The following is a 24,357-nucleotide window of genomic DNA, read 5'->3' as shown; positions in this document are numbered from 1 at the left end:
CCTGCAGCTTGTGTAATGGTTGGGTGCTTGGTCGACCCCTCTGTTTGGGCAGAGGTCAGCCTCTGTTCACCTCAGTGTTGCATTGGAGGTGTCAACAAGCAGTTCCAGTTCAGAACCTGAACTCAGTTTTTGATGAAGTCTACTTCAACACCATTTCCTGGATGATGATGGCTCCGAGCTTAGATTTGGCCTTGGGCCTCATCTGACACCTGCCAAAGGATAGATACAAAATATATGTGATTTGCCTGGATTAGCCAAAACAAAAACAAAAAAATAGAACCAGTCCAACTTTCTTGGCAAAGACAATTATGGTGTTCAAAGTTGGTTTGCATAATTTTATGCATGCATAAATCATAAAATCATAAGAATATTTTGGTGAGGAAATTTTGTATTACATAATCAGACAGTCATATCCCCTGCAAAAAAGATTTTATGATTTTATGATTTATGCATGCATAAAATTATGCAAACCAACTTTGAACACCATAAATGCAAGGAATGACCTGTCAAGACCACCGGCCAACGGGCCATGATGAGATTGGAGATGGGCACCAGAACGTTTCCGTAGGTGAGACAGCCTTTGGTTTTCCTGGTACTTTTGGTGGCCTAAAATGAACCTTGATTTTGTCCTGCGCAGGGTGTGCAACATTTCTGGTGGGATGATAAAAAATTCTGGTGAGAAACTATTGTGAACCCCCCTATTGGGTTGTGCTGCTGTAAAATATTGACAAAACTGAATCAACCCACGGGAAATTGTGGCCAAAGAACAAAAATATAGATTGTTTATTACAACATTAGGGATTATCCTGGATGGATTGGATTACAAGAATGGAATGAGTACGGATCACAAGAAAAAATGATAATTAATCTGGGAGAAACCAAGCGAGTCCCTGATGCCCCTTAAGAAGTAATTGCACAGGTGGTGGCTGACAAGCCTTGATAGGCGAAAAATATTATATGGCAAGAAGAGGAAGGGCGAATAATTGGATAATTTATTTGAGCGTGTGGACAGGAAATATGACCGATTAACATCAGACTTTTCGTGTATGAGCTCATGTTGTATTGAACAGATCGTGGTGTAGGACAATACATCGACCAAGGTTGCCTCTCCAGGCTTCGAGTGGGCTAGATTGTCTGGCTGCTGAAACCTTGACTGCGTCGGATAAACTGCGTGGACCACACACTGTTTTAAACGATCGTAAATCAGTTAGATCTGTCAAGCATCTGGGGATATCACTGATTACTATTAGGACGGCTTATTGTCATACCGTGGATGAGTACCCTTCCAAGTGATTGTTGGCAGGCCTCCGCAATCACGTGGTCTAGATTCGGCCGACCGGAGACCTGACTGAAGGCAGCCACCCTCTCCTTCTCAACTCTTGATTCAGTCTTGCAGGGGGATTGCGGTGGGGCCGGGGCTTGTCTGAGCATTTTGAGATACTCGTGATTACCCATACGTCCTAGTTTGACTGCGATCGGAATTGGTCGACTGACCATTTCGGAACGAACACCGGGTGAAGCTCGAACGCCTCGAGTAATATAAGCACAGGTCAAAATCTCCAAGTCTAATCCCTCCAGTATGCCACGTATTTCTCTTATTCGGTCGTCCACCCAGGCTAATTGAGCTGAGATGGTCAAAGAAAAGAAGGAAGAAACGATGTGCTCAGCTAACTGTACTCGGCAGTGGAATTAGAGCAACTGTAAGAGATTCCCTTGAACGGGCTCAGCTCAGCGTACATTGCTTCCGGAGTACCCAATGAACTTCCACTCGGCGTAATTGTCCACCCTGATTGCGCCGAGCAGAAATGGCAACCCCTTCGAGCACTCCCAAGACGTAAGTGATCCCAGCACCTCCGGCAATCAAAACAAGGGTTGAATAGGCGGCAATACTGCCACCATTACCACCATAAGGTCCATCGATCAAAACCTCAATACTTGCTCCAGCGTGCTGTTCTAACCACTTGGTTGTCCCACTTCGGACTTGAATCAAACAACAACCCGTCCATGATCGTCGCTCAGTCTTCTCAACCTCCGTTCCATCCTTACGTCGAAGTGTGCCATCTGATGATAGATTGGTGAGGGTGAATGGATGCCAACGGCCATAGAACCATGGCTTTGATAACATCTTCGAAGACCAAAAACTGATGTAAATGTGTTGGCCAGGTGACCAGGTAAAATGCATTGGAATTCGTAGGACAATCGCTCCATCAAGACGATCAACAGTAGCGGTAATCGTTCCTATTCCATTTGATCGCACGAATAGTGACGCCAGAACATGATTCAGAATGATTCCGACCCAGCGATTGCATCGATCAATGGCCCAAATCACTGCACTAGCAGTCAACCATGGGCCAACTTGTGATTTGTCTGCAAAAACGTTTTTTTTTTGGCATACATTTAATAAAGGAGTTACAATCAGCATCGGGGGGGGGGGGGGTCTATGAAATCACTGGAGTGATAGGGAGCTGCTTACGGTGGTAAATCATTGGGAGGACGATCGCGGCTGCAAAAACTGGATCCATATATGAATTTAGCAGGTGGTGAGCTTGATGATATATCAGAGAGGGAGTCTTACCATGTGTGATCAAGAAAAGATTAAATTGACGATGCCGGACCCATTGAAAACTGAACGTAGCCGAGACGATAAAACAGCAAAGAGCCTACAAGTATGCAGTCATATTTAGTCATTCATCTCTTTGACATAACAAGACTGATAGACAATGAGTAGGAAGATGGACTGACCGCCGTACCGAAACGGAGGCTGGGCGCGGTGCGTATTTTCTTAGCAGCTACTTGTGGACCCAGCATCAACGAGAGCTTTAGGTCCAGATAGTGAGAGATTCAGTGAGGGTCGAAATTCTTGAATAAATTGTGCGAGATCCTTACAGTCAATGCGGTACAATAGACGTGAACAATGACCAGAAGAAAACACAACCGGCCAATAGCACGATGGATGGAATTCATGGAGCGATAGGAAGCGCCGACCAAAGAGGATATCAGACTACATCGACCAGCTGTCGCAAAGAGGATTGGTAATTGAACTATCACGCAACGCGTGGCACGAAGAGCCAGCTTCTCTCCTACAATATCAAGATCAAAATCCAGTCCAATGAAAATATTAATGTGCGCATATATGAAGGAAACTTCAACCATGCAGATGCGACTACGTACTCAGTGAACCTGTTAGGGTCGTCATTGTGGTATACTTGATTGGAATCTATAAAAAAAGATAGGTTAAAATAAACTAGAATCGTGCCGTCGGAATGAGTCGGCTTTACGCATGATTTCAAGGCCTTACAATTATCATAAGCGCATTAGTGAGGTATAGGACCGTGATCATCCCCACTTCCGCCCAATCCAAACACCCAAAAATATTGGTGCCAGCTATCCGGCAGATTGCTGGACGATTCAAGTATTTGGTTTGAAATGCTTCGTAGCTGAAGACGATATTGTGCCATCGGGTCATACGAATCGGAAGTTCTGACTTGAAGCCCGGTTTATACTTTCCGCGAAGACTGTGATCGATTGAGTAGAGTGCAATCCGCCGAACGACCAAAAGAAAGACGAAGCCGAAAATAAGATATAAATAGATCCATTCCGGCTTATGCCAGTTTAGCATGGATTTTGGTAGCGCTGGTGGCGGAGAAGCCGGTTCACTCATCTCGTGTTAGCTGATTGACAATTCGTCAAGCGCACCTCCACTCTTTGTATTCCTTATTCTTGGTTGTTTTGTTTAAACGAGTGTTCAGACGAATCCGCGGATTTTTGAGCTTGAGTCGTTTTCTTGTGATATCGTCTGCTTGGGGGCAGAGAACATATCCTGTAGTTACAGATATGTAGGTCCGGGTGGGCCAACGCTGGACTCATGTGAAGGTTACTTTAAGGCGTGTGTACGTACGCGTTGGATGGCTCTGGTGTTGTTCAATGCCCGTGGACCGTGAGGACACAACGAGAGAAAGTGTCAAACTCAGCTGGAGTTTACACGAGACTTCTGGCCGAGGGTCGAGACTTTTGAACTGTGAGAAGTGGTGATTGACAATACAAAAATCTGTCGCGTTCAAAATTGTTTTATTCCTGTGATACTTTAAGGAAGTACAGTGCTTAATAGACACACGAGTGGCATATGTGTGTATTTACATATTTAAATTGACGCCATGGGACGCCATCGAACCTCAATGAGAGTTGTGCGGGAAAAACAGATTTGTCTTCCACTTGAAGGACCAGTGAAAACGTTGGACAGCGTTGGACACTTTCCATCTCTTCTTGTTTGAGGGAACTTCGATATCTGCTTGCAATATGGGGACCTATGAGCCCCCCTCCGACGCAGTCAAAGACTCAGGTAAGAGATGCATGCGAAGGCACCTCTAGACTGCAAGTGCCGCTTTGTGTTTCAAATCCCGCTTCGAATCCCGATCCCGGAATCCCTCAGCTGCCCCGCCTCAGAAACCCACCTTGGAACCCACACCGCTACAGCACTCCAAATCTAGTAGCTCAGTAACCGAGTAAATGTGTATTTACCAAATAGATAGTTAACCTGCATAAATCTATAACAGTGTAATTGTCAGTTTATGTAGCCACATTCTTCCGTCGCGTAACCGCGTATCCTCTCTTGTCTACAACCAACCGGTCTTCAAGGTATCTGCTACTGCCAGCCGTCCGAAATTCCAACAGCCATGCAGTCTAACCAACCAAATTACGGCTACTCCAACTTTGATCAGCTCCACGTGGAAAAGAATGGCTTTGGTCAAGAGCGACAAATTCAATATGGATACCCAAGTTTCGAAAGTTCCGATAACTACGACCAAGGCCAAAATTTTACCCAGTCCCAGCAAGGCCAACTTGATTTGAATCTTCGTGGCTATACAGATTCAAGCAACGCAATTGGTCCTTGGGGCCTGCAAGATTCCTCCCAATTGACTTGCTCAGGATTCTCCGGTCACCCGTTGAATGACTTTATTAATCAACAGATGACTGGTTCAACTCGAAACAACTCAACTATACCAATCCCCAATATCCAATCACTGCCAAATGCAAATATATCAACTCTGCCAATACGCCAGCTATCCGCTTTTCCAACAGTCCCATCCGTTTCCACTTCTGAGCCAGTCCCGGTCCCACCTAAGAAAAAGCAAAAACGCCAACCCGCACAAGTTAAAGGCACCAACATATTACCTGCTATCCTCAGTGACTCTGCTGCACCGGATATCTCTGATTCAAATCATCCAATCACTAATGCTTCCAATCCTCTGATCGTGAACTGTGCCGCCACTGAAACATTGAACTTGTCTTCTGTCGCCACCTGTACGAAAGGCCCCACAAAGTCCAAATTCCGCCGGCAAGATCAAAAGCTCTCTGATGAGGTTATGAAGGGCTTTGAAAATCACACCCTACACCAGCTCCGCCGGCTCCAAAAGACGCATGTGAAATACACACGATTGAATGAGGAGATAAAGTTAGCGGGTCAAGATTTGTTCTTCGAGTACCAACGAAAACTGCACTTACTATCCCTACGACATCAGCGGCCATTCAAGTCTCTTGCAACCTATCTTGGGCAACGTAGAACTCGACAGAAAAAAAGTTCGTGGCATAAATTCCAATCGGCTGGTCAAATGGCTCAAAAAAGCTACCATCAGAGTAGGTCCATGTTGAATTTTTGCTTCTGTTTGTTGCAAGTATGTCTGATTGTTTTTCTTATGGAATTCTAGCTCAGAACAGTCTTGCCCAGCGTAACAAGGATGCATCTAGGAGTTACAAAGAGCTTGATCCAGCCGCTAGAGGCCTTTACAAAGGCAACGACGACGATGAGTGGGTGGATGCTGAGACAACCAATGATCCTAACATTCACGAACGAGAGCAATTTAACATTCGCCGCCAATCAAATGCAAAACTCTTGGCAAATGTTGACACGTGGGCTAAAGGTGCGCAAAAAAAGGTGTGCATTGTTATTTTGTGTGTTCTGGTAGTGCTTCTATTGCATATTGTACTGAGGCATCTTCAGCAGCTGAAGGAATTCAGTGATTCTATGGGAATTGAGGGTTTTCTTGTGATTGCCGATCAAGATCACCGCCAACCTTATTTCTTTCAAGGAGGGAGCCTATTCGGTGATCACTTCCTTCAAGAGCTTGCAAATGATGGGGATCCTATTCGCAAGTTTGCACTCTGTACAGCTGTAGGAAAGAGCGTAAAAGGAGTGGTCAAATCAAAGATTCGAGCTCCAGTCGCTGCAAATAACCAAGCCGATGCGCCCAACAATACCAGATCCGATGGCTCCAAAACATCCAATGCCGATTCCTCCAAAGCAAACAACTCCATCAAGGAACCCTACATTGGTCGTGCTGCAAACCTGGATGTCTGTCAAGGTAAGTTTCAAACCATCTTCTATTGCTTTGGCTTCTTCGTTGACCTTTCTTTTCAAAATCCTTCAGGAAAGTTAGCCGCAAACCACAATTATATCTCCGCAAAACTGGGGGAGATGCTCAGTCAAGCGATTGGGATGGTCGGCTCAAACACCCGCTGGCCTGGTACTGATACTCATAACAAGCTGAAAAAACGGAAACTGATGCTGTCAATTGCGACCAACCCTGTCAAGTTAAGTAAGCGCCACTTTTCGCGACCAATCAAGACTCTCTTGATTGATGAAACTTGGATTGTCTTACGCGGCCTCAAGAACAATTGGATCTCATTAGTTCCTTACGAAGAAAGCCAAGAATCTACCGAATTCGACATACAACAAGAGATGGGACAGCATAAAGTTCAAGCTCATGAAAACGGTGATCAAGACGCTGAACCGCAAGAGAAATGTGGAGAAAACGGAGAAAATGACACTCGCCAAACAGCTGAAGATTTAGTAGAACATGAGGAGTGAAAATGCTGTAGATGTTTTTGTTCTTTGACCCACATACATCGGCCAGCATGTTGCAATATTGATTCCTTCCTCGCTTGGGCTACTCACCTTGTAATTATTTTTCTTTGCTCTTTTATCACCTACTTGAGTTCTTGATCTCGCTCAAATTCTCTATTGTTTCACTCATTGATCAATTTGATCTTGATTCTGCAAATAACACAAAACAAGATTACATTTCAATACATGCTACAACAAAATCACGGCGAGTTCAGAAGTCACATCATTGAGCTACAAAAGGACAAGGATGGCGATGAGGGCAAGGCCAAGGATAAGTTGTCCGGTGAGCGGGGTCACAAAAAGGAGAATCCCGGAGACGTTGGCAAGGAATGCAAAAGGTGAATTAGCATGCGCAGCTTCGCGTGGCTCTGATTTTTGTTCTTATCTGGCTCAATGCAATGCACATTGACGCAGATGGGCGCGATGAAGCAGACAACCGTGCGTGCAAGCACAATTTCCGCGCAACCCATGCGGCCAAGAGCTTGACGGATGGAAGCGGCGGTGTCGACAAGAGTTGGTGTGAAAGAGCCCATTGGTGGGCAAGAATTTAGTCGGAGATGGGGTTCTGGGCAGCGCATAGATTTCTGGAGAAGATATGACGTGTTTAGGGTGGAAGTCCCAGTGGGAGGCTTGGAGGGTTGGATTATGCAAGGAGGTTAAGTGGTTTCATTACTTATATTGAGAGGGCAAGCAGTTGAGAGCTTTCATTCTAAAGGTTTGATGCAGGAGGAGAATCCAAGGAACAAAACATCAAAACACGGATTTAATCAATGAACTTCCAGGTGATTGGCTTCATGCCCTCTTGAACGGTCACGCCTAGCTTTTTGAACATTCCTTCACTCAAATCGAGGCAATTTTGCTTGTTGGGCAGGCATCTGCGACTGTCGAAATGATTGTTTTGTCCCCACTTGTAATTCTCACTTTCTTCCCGCAATGTTTAGATATCTCGTTGAGTGCGCCATACCGCCGATAATCCAAGGCCACAATTACATCTGTGTCTTCGTGTACCTTTCCACATGCTCCTATAAGATAAGTTGGATGAAGCCAGTGTAATGTTCAAAAGTATCTCGAGTTCACCGGAATAATTACTAACCTGCTATCTGATTTTGAGTGAAGTAAGTTGCCCAGCCTCCACCAAATTCCATATTATCCTCGTTGTTGTCATTGTTTTTGACAAATTTAAAGTGGGTTTTTCAGGCAGCTCACTGTCTCAACCTTTTTTTGGGGTTATTTATGATTCATTTCAGAAGAAGTATCTGTTTGATGTGTTGTTTATCAGCTTTGTTATTGTGAAATATGAAAGATTGGTACTAATAAACCTCCGTGGAGTTTAGGCCTTACATTATTATTTGAAACACGCAACTGAGTTGACCAGTTGCTGAATTTGTAAGATAAATCTCATCGTCAACTCGTCCATTTCTCAGCTCTCCTCTCAGTCACTTGCCATCTCTCATAAACTCGCTCCATCAACGCACTCGATATCCTTCACAATGCCACCCAAGCGACGTCTCTATCAATTTCACCGAGGCTCTCAAATGCCGCAGCTTGAAACACGGTCTCAAAAAGCACATCGAATGAAAAAGAAAAAGGAATTGGCCGCCGAATTCTCAGATATAGCTTCGACCTCATCAACCAACAATCCACTGCCACGATTCCAAGAAGCAACCGACACAAGTGTATTTGAACATGATGAGAACGATCCGCAACAGCAAGATAATCAGCCAGATCTACCAGACGAGATGAGACCAGAGGACATTGAATCGCTAAAGAAAATACGATCACATCATCAAGCATGTATCCAGCAACAGAAGATGAGGAACTGGGACGACCTAATGTCAACGCTGTTTCCTGCCTACCTCCATCTGAAGAAACAGACCAATAATTGGTCCCTACCTTGCTCTCTGGATAACTTCTCCAAGGATCTCTGTAAATGTACTTCGGAACAGAAGCACTTGAGAGAAGTTGATCTGATTGATATAATGGGTGAATGAGTAGACAAATGTCAAATTGAAATTTTGCTAACAAAGTCTCACATTATATTACACCTCACAGGCCAGGAACGAACAAAGATTTCTTTCTGCTCTTGCATTCCAGACTCGATGCACATATTAGCTCAAGGATATCTCTCAAGTACTCCTGTTTTTCCGCAGACAGCATTTTCACTTCGTCTGCTGAACTTCTATGATCTGCTATGGAATATTTGTAACTCTCACCTCACTCCTTTTACCGAAGTAATCCGCCGTTGGAATGAATCAAGATTGATGAAGCTGTGTGGTAAGGAGACGAAGAAGGTATGTGCCATCATTTTTGATGCTTGATAGATAACAATCTAATTTTTTTTTCAGCCTCGGGAACTACGGAGATGTTTTTCAGGTTCTGTCGATGCTTATCGGCGCTTGAAGAGGATGGAGAAAGATTTGATACAAAAATCAACATCCATTTCTTCACAAGATATTCTAGCCCAACGATCGTGCCCAGCTTGTTTTGGAGTTTCTCTTCCAGTTAGCAATGAATCACAACCAAAGGACACGAACAAAATTTTCCTGTGCCTTGACGGGAATTTCCAACATCGACACCATGAGAGGGCTGCCAAGAATCACCTTCCACTCCAAACCCCTGATCTATTCATTCCTCCAGAAGAAATCAAAGCCGCCAACGACGAAATATTAACACATGAGAGAGCTCAAAAAAAGACTCAGAAGGCGGCAAGTGAATGCTTTGGCTGCATGAATTTAATACTAGCACCTGATGAAAATCCTCTCTTTTTGTTCAGTAGAAAGACCGATGCACCGAGCAGCATAAGGCTGCTGATGACCGCCGCAATTCAAGCACTTGGAAAGGATGTGACGACACCGGTATATTTGGATGCTGTTGTCGACACGATTCTGTGATCTACTTCTGCAACATCCACAAATCCGGGGAAGGACGTGGGCTGCCGATGTCAATTCTAAAACACCTGTTAGGTGATCTGGATTCAAACGCTCAGTTGCGAATCCTTTACGATATTGGTTGCACCCTTGGGAAGTTTTTCGAATCACGCAAATTGCTAACTGAACATCTTCCAAGAATGAAATTTGCTACGGCCGTCTTTCACTCTTATGTTCATGACTGGCCATGTCAACTGCAGTTTAATCCCAGATATAATGAGGGATGGGGTTTAACCGATGGCGAGGGTATGGAGCGTTTATGGTCTGGCCTCTCTCCTCTTGTGGGCCCGCTAAGATATGCAACACAGAATCATCGACTTGGTGCACTCAATCATCGAGGTGAATTCCACAATTCCCTTGGAATGGAAAAGCTGCGTATGTGGATGTTTTTTTGGATCAACCATTGACACTTTACTTTAAACTCTACTGATTTTTTTGTTATAGTTTTGACTTTGAAGCGGAAAATCTGCAATGCAATTACTAACCAAAAACACGCTCAACTGAAACTCAACAAACTACTGTGTCAGCCAAATCCGCACGTACAGGGTACATTTTTCACTGTAGAATTCTTTCGAGCCCAATGGCAATCTCAGCGAAACTTCCAGATTAATCAAAACCAGGAGGAGGTCACTCAAAAAGAGGATCAAGCCCAGTTCTTTGAGCGCGGTGAAACATTGAAGTCTCTTGCGTACGTGAATAAATTTTGTGGTATATTTGGATCGCTGTGTTTTGAATTTACAGTTTTTTTCTTAATTATATTTCTTGATTAAGCGAGACCTTTGTTACAGGCTTGCAAAAAGAAACTCACTTGGATACCGCCCAAATGATGAATCTATTACGTGACGTCCAACAATTACAGGCCAAGCAAGAAGCTGAAGCAGAAAAACTAGGCCCTTACTTCGGAGCTATAGAACCCGATAACAGTGAGCTAAATTATGTTCTCCCCGAACAAAGGAAACTATCTTTAACTTATTCACACATTTTGCTTACCTAGAGGATCAACAGCGGAGGTTGGGGCTACTCTGGAGCGCTAAAGCTGCACTCTACAAAGCTGCTGTGGAGATACAGGGAGAGATGCAGCCTTTGCGCGATTCAAAGGCTCGAGGAGACCGATTGGGCACTGTTTTGAAGGAGAAGATCTTCGATGCTCTTAAACGTCGGAAGAAAGCTGTTACATCTGTTTTGAATGCATTCCTAGCTCGGCGTACCGACTACCTTAAAAACCACAGTCCTGATCAACTTGATTTGCCGGAAAACGCACCGTTCGACTATGCCCATTTCATTAAGATCCCGTTGGATGACCCATTTTGGAATGATGGCTTCATGTGTTTGTCAAAGGATCCCTGGGCCGTCGATCCACATGTGCGATCTGGAATCCACGCTGTTCTTGCATTGGATCGGTCAAAAGAGGAACTTGCTCAATTAAGCATTGAGTTGCGAAGGACTGTATCGTGGGGGATGGCTCATAGGGATCAAGTTAAATCATGCATTGATCAATGTATTCTAGGTAGATTTCATCTTGAGTGCTGCTTAGCTCATATCGTCACGGCTCTTCTCTGAGTTTAACTAACCACCACAACAACATTTTTCAGGTCCCATGAGTCTCAGGCTGACTGATGTACTTCGGAATACTTTTGGAGAAGACGGCCCCGATGCACCAATGACTACTTTCGGAGAATACAGTCGTACGGCCTTACTAAGTGGCGAGTTGGAAATTTACCAGCGACAGCACGAAGCACTGCTTATCAAGTGGCATGCGACAGTAAACGAGATGCTGTTGGCCCGACTGATATGTCGCGAAGCACTACCCCACACGTGGTTCGCCTTGATGGAATTCCTCGAATCGGATGTTTATAATGACGACATGATGTCAGGCCTTGAAGTTGATCTGATATTAGAAGAAGAGGTGCTCAACGATCAAGACTCGGATGGTGAAACAGCTGGAAGTGACGATTTGGATGAGTCACATATGGATGACTTGCTGGGTCGCGATGAGAATGAAGCAGTTTAGCCAGCCGCAACACGAAGAGCAAATACCCAAACTGTTGCATCCCCCTAAACACCATGCTATACTTGTGTTTTACTTTCTCTCATTGAATTTACGGTCATCATTCCTTCACTTGCCTTTCTCTCTCGAAAGGAAATAGAAAAAAAAAGTTTCTGTTACAATGAAGCAAATGAAAAAATGCTATACTCTCTCTCTCAAAAAAAAAAAAAAAAAACAGCTAAACTCTTTCTCAAAAAGATGTTTCGCGTAGAACAAAGCAAATGATACATATGTTCAGTTCTAGGACTTGATTTTGCACTTCCTCTCAGTAGGGTCCCTGCGGGACGGAGAGCCCCTTCTGAATCAGATACATCGCTAAGTTAATGTAGATGTGACCAAGCAAGAAAGGCATTTACCAATATGGACCAACTAGGAGCAACATCGTCTCTTGACGCCGCACGGGTTACTGTGATGTCTATTTCATATTTACTCGGTTACTGAGTTACTAGATTTGGAGTGCTGTAGCGGTGTGGGTTCCGAGGTGGGTTTCTGAGGCGGGGCAGCTGAGGGATTCCGGGATCGGGATTCGAAGCGGGATTTGAAACACAAAGCGGCACTTGCAGTCTAGAGGTGCCTTCGCATGCATCTCTTACCTCAGTCTTTGACTGCGTCGGAGGGGGGCTCATAGGTCAATATGGGTGACCCAAGGCCGATTACAACTCAACTCATTAGGGATGAGGATGAGAACCTCATTTTGAGAACCAGAGATGAGTGTTTGATCTGGCCGCCGCCTTCCCACCGTTGCACCGGATACACGTTAATCGCTGAGCGTGGACGCGGTTGTGGGCGCGAAAAAAGGGTGGGAGGACATGTTGGATAAGCCTCTTCGAGGAGGCACGAGTCCACGACGAGTCTCCGAAGGAGATGAATGGCTTACATAGTATAGAGGCTCGGAAACTGCACGGTACAGTCCGGCGGCGGTCAGCTCTCCACGCGTCGATCCCGGTATCCAATCTCGGTGAGGAAAGAGAGAGGATCCCGGGCGTGCAAGAGCTGGACTGTACGTGCCCGGCAGTGACAGGGTTAGGGTTTGGACCTGTCACTGACGGAAGCTAAAACATCTATGTACATATGATCTAAGTACATAGATAACCACCAAAGTTTGCCATCGTGCATCCTGAACTCTAACACCCCCTCCCACGCATGCAAACTTTAATCGACCAACCCCAATTTAATCCCCGCCTCCGCCATTTTTGTCGATCCAAGCCGCTTTGTCAACACATCCGCCAGTTGATTTACCGTACTCGTCCACTCCAGCTTGATGTCATTCGCCCGTATCAAGTCGTTTACAAAGTAGAAGGCGCGTTGTAGATATTTGGTCTTTTTCTTCGAAGCATTGTCAGTTGCAATCAAAATCGCGGCCTCATTGTCAACATGTATGGAAATTTTAGGATATGACTGGATGTCGTCAAGGATATTCATGATATGCGCTAGTTGTTGAGAACCTTCAGAGAGCGCCAAATATTCAGCGGCACATGTTGAAAGTGCCACTACCGTTTGCCGCTTTGAGCCCCATGCAATGACATCTCCATAATGGGTCATCACATATCCCGTCGTAGACTTCTCGTGTTCTCCCCCCCAATTTGCATCCGTCCACAATCGCAAGTCGTCGCCCTTCCCATGGTAAGCCAGTTTCTTTCCAGATGTTTTCTTGACGTATCCAATCAAGTAGTCTAGCGCATTCCAGTGAGTTTCGTTGGGATTGGAACTAAAACGCGCTAATAAGTTCACCGGAAAAGACAGGTCAGGTCTTGTTCCACTGGACAAGTACATCAGCGATCCAATAACCGATTGATATTCCGTTGCATCAATAGCCGCGCCAGAGTGAGTTTCAAGTACATCATTGCTGAGTGCAACCGTCCTAGTGAAAGTCTTGCGGTGATATTGTTCCACGATTTTTTTAGCCATCAGTGTCTGATCCAGGAAAATTCCATCGCGCCGTTGTTTGAAATTAATGCCAACGAGCCGCTCCACTTTGTCGGACCATTTAATCTCCAAGTCCTTCATCATCCCGTCACGTAATTGGTGCAACAAGGAAACATCAGAACCAACCGCAAACCCGTCATCGACATGCAACCAAATGACCACGAAACCGCCATTTTTCCGGAACAGGTAGAGAGAAGGTTCAATCTCGCTCGCCTCAAAACCTAATTTTTCCACAGTGAGTTTAAAATACTTCCACCAACATCGGGCTGCTTGTTTTGTACCATACAGCGCCTTTTTCAATTTCATGACTTTTCCTTTCAGTTCCGGAAAGATTTCAACTGGGGGTTGGACGTAGACATCTTCTTCTATCGGACTATAGAGATATGCTGAACTGACATCGAACGTCGCCGTTGATAGGCCAAACTTGTTTGCCATCGAAATCAAAAGCCTCAAAGTGTTTAACGACGCTGTTGGCGCATAGGTCTCGTTGCAGTCAACGCCAAGCTGTTGATTGAACCCTTTCGCAACGTATCTTGCCCTGAACTTTTCAATCGATCCATCGGGCCGTCTTTTCAAAGAGAATACCCATCGAGCTCCCAGCACACGCATTCCCTTGAATGGGTCTACCGCCTCCCACACGTCCAGTTCGCCAAACTTGTCCATTTCGTACGTTGCCGCCGCCTTCCATGACACCAAATCGATTCCTGATAACGCTGCCTTGATTGTTTTTGGTAGGTCTATTTCCGGACCTGGGTTAAGTTGGGCCAACTGTTTTGCCTCTTCCGCCACAATTTCGTCTGTACGCTCCTCTCCCAGTTTCAGCATAATTTGGTTGAGCACAAAATCCAGATCAGACTTCTTGATGTTTTTCTTTACTGGAAGGTTTTGAAAATCCGGAAAAACAGCCGCCGTGGAGTGTATTGCCCGCCGTTCACGAGGTGAGAAAAATAACCATCCTGCCCCCGCATCCGGGTAACCGATCATAACTGCTTCTTGCGCTCTTTCATCCAATTTCTTTTGCCAATCGCTGGGAATGTGGATCAATGCCTTTGCACCAAAAGGGTACAGCACATCTGGGTTAGGTCGCACACCGTAAAAAAGTTCCACTGGTGATTTCTCCCCCGTCCGAGAATTGGGGATTCGGTTATGGATATGGCCAGCGGTTGACCACGCGTAGCTCCAGAAACGTCGAGGAAGACCGCTCTCGTGCAACATCGTACGGGCCATGTCTCCAACCGTCCGATTCAGCCTTTCTGCTTCACCGTTTTGTTGAGGGGTATAGGGAGCGCTCGGGGCTGTCTTTACGCCTATCACATCAAGGCGTTTCCGCAAAGCATGAACATACTCGGGGGCGTTATCACATCGAATGTTGGTAGGGTACCTTCCAAAATAATTCTTTATGTGAGCCATCCAGGACATGATTTTGTCCGGTACGTCAGCCTTCCGCTCAATCGACCCGACAAATGAGAAAGTGCTGGCGTGGTCTCGGAGAGTGACACAGTACTTCATCCCATGGAGATCTACTTCGAATGGTCCGGCGACGTCTGAGACCATCATATCAAGTGGCTTGTCACGAACAATTTGCGATTCAACTCCAAGCGATTTCCGGTTTATGCTTTTGGAGATAGCACAGCGATTGCAAAAGAACTCAGTCCACTTAAACTTGACTTCAGGGTAATTTGCTCTCAAGTAGCGTTTAACAATCTCATCGGAAGCATGGCCAAGGCGTAAGTGCCATTTATATGGATCAAAAGATGGCAACTGAGAGATTTTATTGACATGGGGGCGATTGCTGGTTGTTTCTAGGGACCAACAATAGTTGTGGAATATTGTTGTATAGCGATTACTACAAGGATCGAGTAAGGTCGCATCGGTCCCTTCATACTGTAACTTCCAACCGGCCTGTCAACAAGATGATTCCATCCACGCCTGGCACGAAGTAAACGTCGTCAATCACAATGTTCCCCGTCGGCGTCGGGATCGTCACTCTTCCAACATCGGTAACGGTCACGTTGCAGTCGGTCACGGCGAGGTAAAACGTACGAGGGACCGTCAGCTTGCGTATTGGTTCGAAAAGAGAGGAGTCGCCACTCACATGTGCCGATGCACCGGAGTCGAGGAGGACACCTTCGGTCATACCGGGGAAGTTCACCTTTCGCACATGATTTTCAGACCGTTGTGGGGGAACATATTTCAAATCTTTTGACTCAAAATCCGGAGGAGGTGGGCTGATCTTTTTCATGGCTACTGCCCGCCAATACTCTGAGCAATCGGCGAACCAGTGACCATGTTCCAAACAGTATGCGCAATCGGTGCCATATCGCCTGGTCTGAGCTTCTGTTTGGCCTTTTCCTTTGTAGTATTCGGCCCTTTCAACGGCGAATCGCGGGTGATTGAGTTTCGACGCCTTATCATCGGGGGCACGGCGTTGAGGTGTGACATATTTCCCTTTTCCTTGATTGAAAGCATTGATGCAATCAAGGTCCATCGCCATGCTATCGACTCCCTTTTTACTGACTTTTCCAGTAGCCACTTGAATGACCGTAGCAACATCGGCGAAAGACGGGTCCTTCTTGTTGTTTAGGTTCTGGTCGACCGAGAATTCGAACTTTGTCAATTCGGTGCCGGTGACTGGCTTGAAATTCATCTGGAGCAGAATTCCAACTGCCTCGTTGAGAGTGAGTTTTGACTGCTCAAGTTCACTCATGCACTTGGCCCACGCCGACATTGTTACTTCATTCGCAATACCAGTGTCGTTCGCCAGTTCCATTAAGTTCGTCATCAGATCAATCTTATGACGCCAATCAGATCGCTCGCACTTGAGTTTTAATGCCTCAAAAATGGCTTTAGCGGTTTTATGGCCAGCTGCTTTGACGATCCCAAGCAGTGACTTGTCGACGGTGTTTTTCATCAGGCTGACAATCGCGTGGTTGTATTCAGTTGCCAAGTCGGTGAAATTGTTCGTCTTTGCGATCATGGGCTCGGTTACTGAGAACGCGTACTGAAGCGTCGCTTCAATCGATTCCTCCCACTGCGCGTAGTTCGCCGAATTGAAGGACAGAACTACGTGGTCGGGGTTCACCTCTCGATGTAGCTTGAGCGGTGACTTCAGGAAACTACCAAGAATGATTTCTTGGCGATGTTCTTGGGCTCGGACAGCGGCAGACACTGGATCGTGTATATGGGGTGGAGCCGCTTTCAGACGATTTAATTCAGCCGTCATATCGGCCATCTGTTGTTGGAGGGTGGCGAGCGCATCGTTTGGGTTGGCTGCCATTTCGGTCGGGATGGGGTGATGGATGTGGGGTTGTGGGTAACGTTCTTGTAAGATCCTTTCAATTTCCTCTTCTGAGACTCCTTCGTCTCTCAAGCAGATTCTGTCAATTTCTATATCCTGTTGTAACCTATTCATCTACCGACCTCCCGTAGATATGGAAAACCTTCCTTAGACAAACGTGGCCTGGAAATAAGAGCCGGCTTTTAACCTATAGAGGCTCGGAAACTGCACAGTACAGTCCGGCGGCGGTCAGCTCTCCACGCGTCGATCCCGGTATCCAATCTCGGTTAATTGCTAAGCATAGTTGACTAACCTGCACGGTAAAGTCCAGCGGCGGTCAGCTCTCCACGCGTCGATCCCGGTATCCAATCTCGGTGAGGAAAGAGAGAGGATCCCGGGCGTGCAAGAGCTGGACTGTACGTGCCCGGCAGTGACAGGGTTAGGGTTTGGACCTGTCACTGACGGAAGCTAAAACATCTATGTACATATGATCTAAGTACATAGATAACCACCAAAGTTTGCCATCGTGCATCCTGAACTCCCCACTTTTCTGTCCGCAACCACCAAAAACCCCAATTTACGCGTCGACACACCAAAACTCACCACCCCCTCCCCCTCACTCATCGGAAAAGAACTCCCCCCCCCCTTCCCTGGGCAGCCAGATGCCCCCTCCTCACCGCCCCCCCAATCAATCTCGACCGCCCGACGCGCCCCTCGCGGACGATTCGGATATGACGGATAGCCTGGAAGTTCAACTCCCCCCCCGCCCGGCCATCCAACCACCATCATCCAGCCTACACATCTTGCTGACCAAGGCGCTCGGCGACACGTCCCGCGATGAGAATGGCGCGGTTTTGTTAGATGGCAGATTTGCAGATCTCGTCCTGGAACTATCGGCGAACAACGACCGGATGGTGCAACGCTTGGAGGCCACAATCGACAAACTCAATGCCAAGATAGACCCCATGATCGAAAGACTCGCCGAGGTCGAAACCCTCTTAAAAACCGGCTCAAGACCCCCCACCCAACCCGTTCACAAGCCCAATGCTAACGCGAGCAAATCATTCGCGGCTGCCGCCTCGGCAAACCTCGATGGTTCCATTCACGCGCCGAAGACGCGTCCCCCCCCTGCTCAGGTCATCGCCTCGTTGAAACCGAAACGCGTGATCATACACTCGAACCCCGCCAACCCGACCCTCAAGGTGCCCAGTGGGGCCCTGGTCCAAAAAGCAAACGAGGCTCTACTCGGACTCGACGCTCGTGTTGAGGGAGAATTGGTGGCTATCCGTGGGGCAAGCGTGATGCCCTCAGGCGACGTGTCGTTCTACACGAAGAATTGTGCGCACCAAAAGTGGCTAATGGACAACAAGCACTTATGGACCAAAACCGTTCATCCGGACTTGGAATCGACACCCAGTACCTACTCAGTGATGGCCCATGGGGTCCCCAAGACTTTTGACATAGGCAAATCGACTAGTCTGGCTCAACTGGCGTCCGAGAACAATTTTCAGGCCACGGACCTGGCGCGTGTCCGCTGGATGGGATCCAATGAACCGTCAGCAAAGAAAGCTGGGTCTCTGGTCTTATCGTTTACCGACAAAGATTTAGCTTCCCGGGTCGGAAGATTGGGTGTTTTTCTGAACTTCGATTTTCACCGAACTGAACGTTTCAAGCCGCGCCCTCCTCAATGCTTCAAGTGTTTGAAGATGGGTCACTTTGGCAAATGGTGCCGAGAACCCGCTCGATGCGCTAAGTGCGGCGACAACCATCCCACGAACAAGTGCCCTGAAGGCCTCGGCGGCGTCAAATCTTGTGTGTTATGCAAGGACGGACTCAAGAACAAGATTAACGGCATCAAAGAAATTGACCACACTCCTTTTGACCCGGCCTGCCCCTTCAAGAAGGTGTGGCTAGAGAAGAAACGTTTCCCGCCTCAATGATTGGTACAACCACCCGAACCCACGATCACACCCCACATCTCCAACATTCGTTCAACTCTGCTGTTTCTCAAGTTCCACAACCTTTGCCCGATGCCCTCGACGCTCTTTGTCAAGACGCCGCGGCCTCAATTCCTCTCAATCTCAATTCCGAGTCCCTTGCCAGTCTTCAACTCAATTGTCATGTTTCTAAATCAGTCACGCTAAGTGTTCTCAACTCGTCTCTTTCTTTTGACTTCCTGCTTTTACAAGAACCGTGGGTTAACCCAGTTGATCTATGCCCGCCAAGCCACTCGGCTTGGCGTGCATTTGTAGCTTTTGAACATTCTCCGACTTGCTGGCGTGAGCGGCACAAGGCGGTAATTTACATCCGAAGGTCGATCTCCTCTGAGTCAATCAGACTGCTAGAGGGAGGCTCCCAAACTCTAGTCGGAGTTGAAATTTCTCAAACCGGGAAAGTTTTTTGCTTACTCAATATCTATAATCCCCCCTCCTCCTTTGCTGCAGTCAAAGAGCTTAGATGCTGGCTGACGTCTTATTACTCCCGGCAGCACCCGACAATCATTTTCATGAATGCAAACTTGCATCATCGGCATTGGAACCCTCCCGGAGTTCGGAAAGCTGAGCCTGAAGCTAGGAATCTGCTAAGTTTTCTTTCCTCTTTTGGGTTTCGGTTGTCTTCCCCGAAACACGTCCCAACTTTTTTCTCAGTCAAGGGCAAAGGGTCAACAATTGATCTTATTTGGGCAAACTTTCTAGGCTCCAAACTAATCCGGACAATCTCGGTCTCAAGCAAAAACTTTGGGTCAGATCATCAAGCGCTCCATACCCAACTGTCGGTCAGGAGCCCTCCCTCGACTTATCATTGGCGGGCCCCTTGCTGGCCTGATGTGGACCGCAGGAAAGTGGAAACTTTGGCAGCTGAGTTATCATCTATAAACATCCTCTCGCACGAATCCCCTGATTCCCAAGCCGAGCAGTTGACTTTGTTCCTCAAAAACGCGCAGGAAAAATTAGGGCGTCGAGTCCAGTCAAATAAGGCCAAGGCCAAACCGTGGTGGTGCCGTAAAACCTTGGACCCGGTTTTACGGACCCGTAATTGAGCTCGTAAATGGATGCTCTTAGCTAAGTCCCCCGAATCCATCGAGTGCTACAGGCAATGGAATGATTATTTCCTTTCCTTAGTGAACTCTCTGAAGCAACGTAGTTGGAGAAAGCTCCTCGAGGAACCGGGGGAGGGCGACCTCTATTGGGTCCTTCGATTTTCCTCAAAATTGGCTGGTGGAGAGGTTCTTCCCCTCAAAGGACCGGACGGGGCTATAGTTCACGACAAGAATCAACAGGCTGAGTTGCTGTTCAACGGCACTTCTGTCACTAATGTCCCCATCAATATATCAGACGCTCAATTTGACATATCCTGCAGGTTCGTCAGCTATCCACCCGTGACGATGGCGGAGGTGATGTCCGCCATAAGGCGGATCAGCCCTAAGAAGGCTCCCGGTATTGATGGCCTGGCCAATGAAATCCTTAAGTCATTTTCTGTGCCCTTGTCCGGGAAATTGACTTCGTTGTACAATAATATACTAACAAGCAGCAAATTCCCCATTGCCTGGAAGGTTGCGGTCACCGTTATCATCCGGAAACATGGAAAGCCCGATTATACGAGCCCAACTGCATACCGGCCAATTGCATTGCTCAGCACCATGAGCAAACTGTTTGAGCTCATCCTTGCCCGGCGCCTCACGGCCTGGGCCGAGGAATCAGGGGTGCTTGCCAAAGGTCACTTTGGGGGTAGAAAAGGTTCAGGTACCGAAGATGCCCTGTTCGCGCTAGAACACTGGGTCAAGGCTAAGTGGAGGGAGGGCAAGGTGGTAGCGGCCCTTTTCCTGGATGTGAAATCGGCTTACCCCTCTGTCCACCCGACCAGGCTAATCAACTATCTCTTTCAAGCAAAATGCCCAACCTACCTGGTTCTGATCATCGCCAATTTTCTGAAAGACAGGTCAACGACCATCAGGCTAGACGATTATGTATCGGAGGCCTTTCCCATTCAGATTGGCCTGCCGCAGGGTTCCCCATTATCCGTAATTTTGTATATTCTCTACAACAACTCTCTGCTGATCAAAGATTTTTCTGGTTCTCGAGACTCAGTTTCAATAGGTTATGTAGATGATGTTGTCCATCTAGTTGCAGGGGCCTCAGCGGAAGAGGCAAAGGAAGGGTTGGTGGCTGAGGGATATTGGTCCTTACAGTGGGGTTATGCCCACGGGGCGATCTTTGACCAGGCCAAGGCCCAATTTTTATGGCTGACAAAGAGGAAGACACCCGACGGCGACTTCCCTTTTGGTAATCACCTTCTGACCCCGGCATCCAAGGTCAAATGGCTGGGAGTTTGGCTTGACAGCAAGCTCCTGTTCAACAAGAATTTCAAAGTTCTTGAAGAGAAAGCCCACAAGACAATAAATCAGCTAAGAATCTTCGGCAATTCTCGATGGGGCGCTAAAGAAGCGGATAGGGCCAAACTGATCCGTTGTGTTCTATTCCCCAGAATTCTATACGGGGCCGCGTTGTGGGCCACCAACCCTAACAAAGCAAAGGTTGCTGCCTTGGCCTTGAAAGTCAACCGGCTTGCAGGAATCTTCACCCTTGGAGTCTTCAGATCAACATCTAACAGTTTCATCCAGACCAGATCAACAGTGCCAGATTTTGCTGTTGAAATAACTAGGACCAGTTTCTCTTTCTTCTATAGAAAACTTGTTGTGACCAAGGCTAACAATGTCATACGCTCTCTCATCTTAAGCAGTAGGGCAGATACAGTGGCCCGGTTTGCAGACTCAGCAAGGGTTGGACTTGCATCTAGCATTGTGATGGAAGCCCTGGCGATGGATCCCGAAATAATCAAGCTGTCTTTTGACTTTAGGGCGTGTCCAGCTCGGGCTCTGAAGTTCTTGAACTTGGAGGCCCCTAAGGAGGCCGCAATCAATTCTGTTAAGTCGCTTGTTTCATCTCACAGTGGGGACCCAAGGACTTTGATCATTTTCAGTGATGGGTCTTTCCATCCGGAGAAAGGGGGTGCTGGAGCGGCAGTTTGTCCAGCTGCAAATATGTTCAGTTCGGTTTTGTTAGGGGGCAACTCTCTTGCATCAAATCATGAGAGTGAGGCGGCAGGGGTCCTTGCGGCACTGGGATTGGCTAAAGAGTTATGTTCGGAAGACACACACCTCCTCTTTATCTTTGTTGACAACCAGGGTGTTATTAGAAGGATCAACGACCCCTCGGCCCCCAAACCGGGCCAGCAACTATTCTTGGAAATCGATGAAGCCTTAGCAGCGCTTCCGGGTGATCTGGAGGTGACCTTTGTATGGTGCCCAGGTCATAGGGACATCCTTGGAAATGAAATGGCTGATGAACTAGCAAAAGATGCGCTGGAGTCCCCCTCAGCGCAACGCATGGTGGTCAAGAGCAATTTTAAGAAGGTTCATCGGAACGCCCTGGCAGGCCTCCCCTCAAAGAGATCGTCACCCTCGGGTCTCCACATTGCTTTTAGCTCTTTGATAAACCAGCTGGCTTCGGGTCATTGCGCACTGAATCACCATCTCTTTTGTATACACAGGTCTTTTGATCCCCTGTGCCCCAATTGTGGGGCCAGGGAAACGGTTGTTCACCTCATGAACTTTTGCCCAAAGGCTAAAAGCCTTAGGGTGGCTCTTCGGAAACATTTGCGACTTCGGCGGGTCCGCTTCAGGGCGGAACGACTCGATTTGATTCTCGGAAACCGGAAGGCTGAAGTGGCCTTGGCAAGATTCCTTCAAGACTCAAGACGTTTCTCGGATCACTTTCCCAAATAACATTTTCTCCAACACATCTTGTTTTCGGTCTCCTTTCTTTTCCTTTTTTGTTCTTTGCCTATCCTCAATTCCCCTCCACCCTTATAACACTAGCATCATTTGTAGTTGTGTTAGATTGATCATGTGTTTCTTCATTTCACAAGGTTGTTACTTAGATTCATAGTGTGCAATGCCAAACGGCCAAATTACACTTAAAAAAAAAAAAAAAAAAAAATCCTGAACTCTAACACATAGTTTCAGACCTCCAATTGTCACACCATTGCGCTCTCAAAGTCCGGGGAGGAATCCTCTCAGTCATCGCGATTGTGAAGTCTTCATCGCCAAGAGGTTCCGGCCATTGAAACTGCGCAGCTTCGATGGCCGAATGACCGGAACCTCTCGGCCATCGAATCTAAGCAACCCCTGACACCTTCGGGGCCCCTGTTGCGTGCACCGGGGTGGCGCACCTCAGATGACCCGAGGGCCGAGTCCGGACTCCGGATTGCCGTGCCTTCGCATCCGACAGTGAGCCACGAGTCCACAACATCGGGACAGATCGGGATTTGGGACCATTCTTCTCATGGCTATTGCTTCGCCTCAGATTGAAGCTCGCATCCCTTTTCGGCAATGCGCACGGATCATCGATTCTGTTCACACCGAAGTGATGGTGCAGGGCTATTCCGATAGGACCTTGGTACTCGTTACTCAAACTGGGAAAATCGGTAGTCTGGTGGGCAGTCCCCTCTGAAAGCGTCTTGCGACTTATCACCCGCGCAACTAGCAACTTACTAAACCACACGGTATTGAAACATGACTACCCTTCCATTTGTAGACCCAGGTGACTGTCCCTCTGGCTAGCTTCGAGCAAGGCTACGAACTCGCGTCCGGCTTAGATGATGGTCTTGTGCCCGCGCTGCCCGTTCCGTTCACATCCCTCCAGCTTGTGCCCCTCCTCAGCTCGACGCCTCCCGACCTGAAACCTCTCTACGACGTATACCTAAACCAAATAGCCATGCTTGCCCTCACTGGCTTCTCCCCCGACAATTCATCTCATCTGCGCTCATGTAACCCGGACCGAATGCTAAAACCGGTGATCATCGGCCTGGCCTTGACTCGGTTACCTAAAACTACCGAGCAGGATGTGACTAACTTAGAGAGAGCTCGGTTTTCCGCTATCATGAACATGATTATAGAATCCAAAGTTTGGTGAAGAAATCCGCGCAGGATGTGTTTTGGAAAAACAGGCGGCATGCCGCAGTTATGCTCTCTTCGAATAAGAACTCTCAAAGGCTTTTAACCCTGACACTTTCGTACGCTCCCATTTATTTCATTTCAGGTGAGTTAGCAGCATTTTAGTTAAACTTAACTAAGTTCCTTGTGCTGGGAAGCATTTGATCTTGTGAAGCAAGTCTCCGCAGCTCCTGACAGGAGTAACTGATGTGCTATCAGCCCGCTATGTGGAGGCTAGATTCCAAGTTTTAGCAATAGATATTATTGAAAGTTTCTAATTCCTTG

At 47.2% G+C, this 24,357-nt stretch overlaps 2 protein-coding genes across 2 annotated transcripts; one reads left to right on the top strand and one right to left on the bottom strand.

The window, feature by feature from the left end:
* Positions 1-1,052: 1,052 nt before the first annotated feature.
* Positions 1,053-3,661, bottom strand: PtA15_3A573 (uncharacterized protein; the record flags this gene model as incomplete). Its single annotated transcript, XM_053167553.1, has 9 exons — positions 1,053-1,183; positions 1,269-1,625; positions 1,738-2,367; positions 2,474-2,512; positions 2,576-2,660; positions 2,743-2,817; positions 2,887-3,080; positions 3,172-3,217; positions 3,299-3,661. 9 exons carry the CDS (start codon positions 3,659-3,661, stop codon positions 1,053-1,055), a joined length of 1,920 nt encoding a protein of 639 aa, XP_053018759.1.
* Positions 3,662-4,673: 1,012 nt separating this feature from the next.
* On the top strand, positions 4,674-24,052 carry PtA15_3A572 (uncharacterized protein; the record flags this gene model as incomplete). Its single annotated transcript, XM_053167552.1, has 4 exons — positions 4,674-5,252; positions 23,260-23,367; positions 23,444-23,572; positions 23,675-24,052. 4 exons carry the CDS (start codon positions 4,674-4,676, stop codon positions 24,050-24,052), a joined length of 1,194 nt encoding a protein of 397 aa, XP_053018758.1.
* Positions 24,053-24,357: the final 305 nt, after the last annotated feature.

Source organism: Puccinia triticina, chromosome 3A, assembly GCF_026914185.1.
Source record: "Puccinia triticina chromosome 3A, complete sequence".
NCBI lineage: Eukaryota > Fungi > Basidiomycota > Pucciniomycetes > Pucciniales > Pucciniaceae > Puccinia > Puccinia triticina.
Note: the sequence above shows the minus strand (reverse complement) of the source record. Positions and strands in the feature narration are given on the sequence as shown.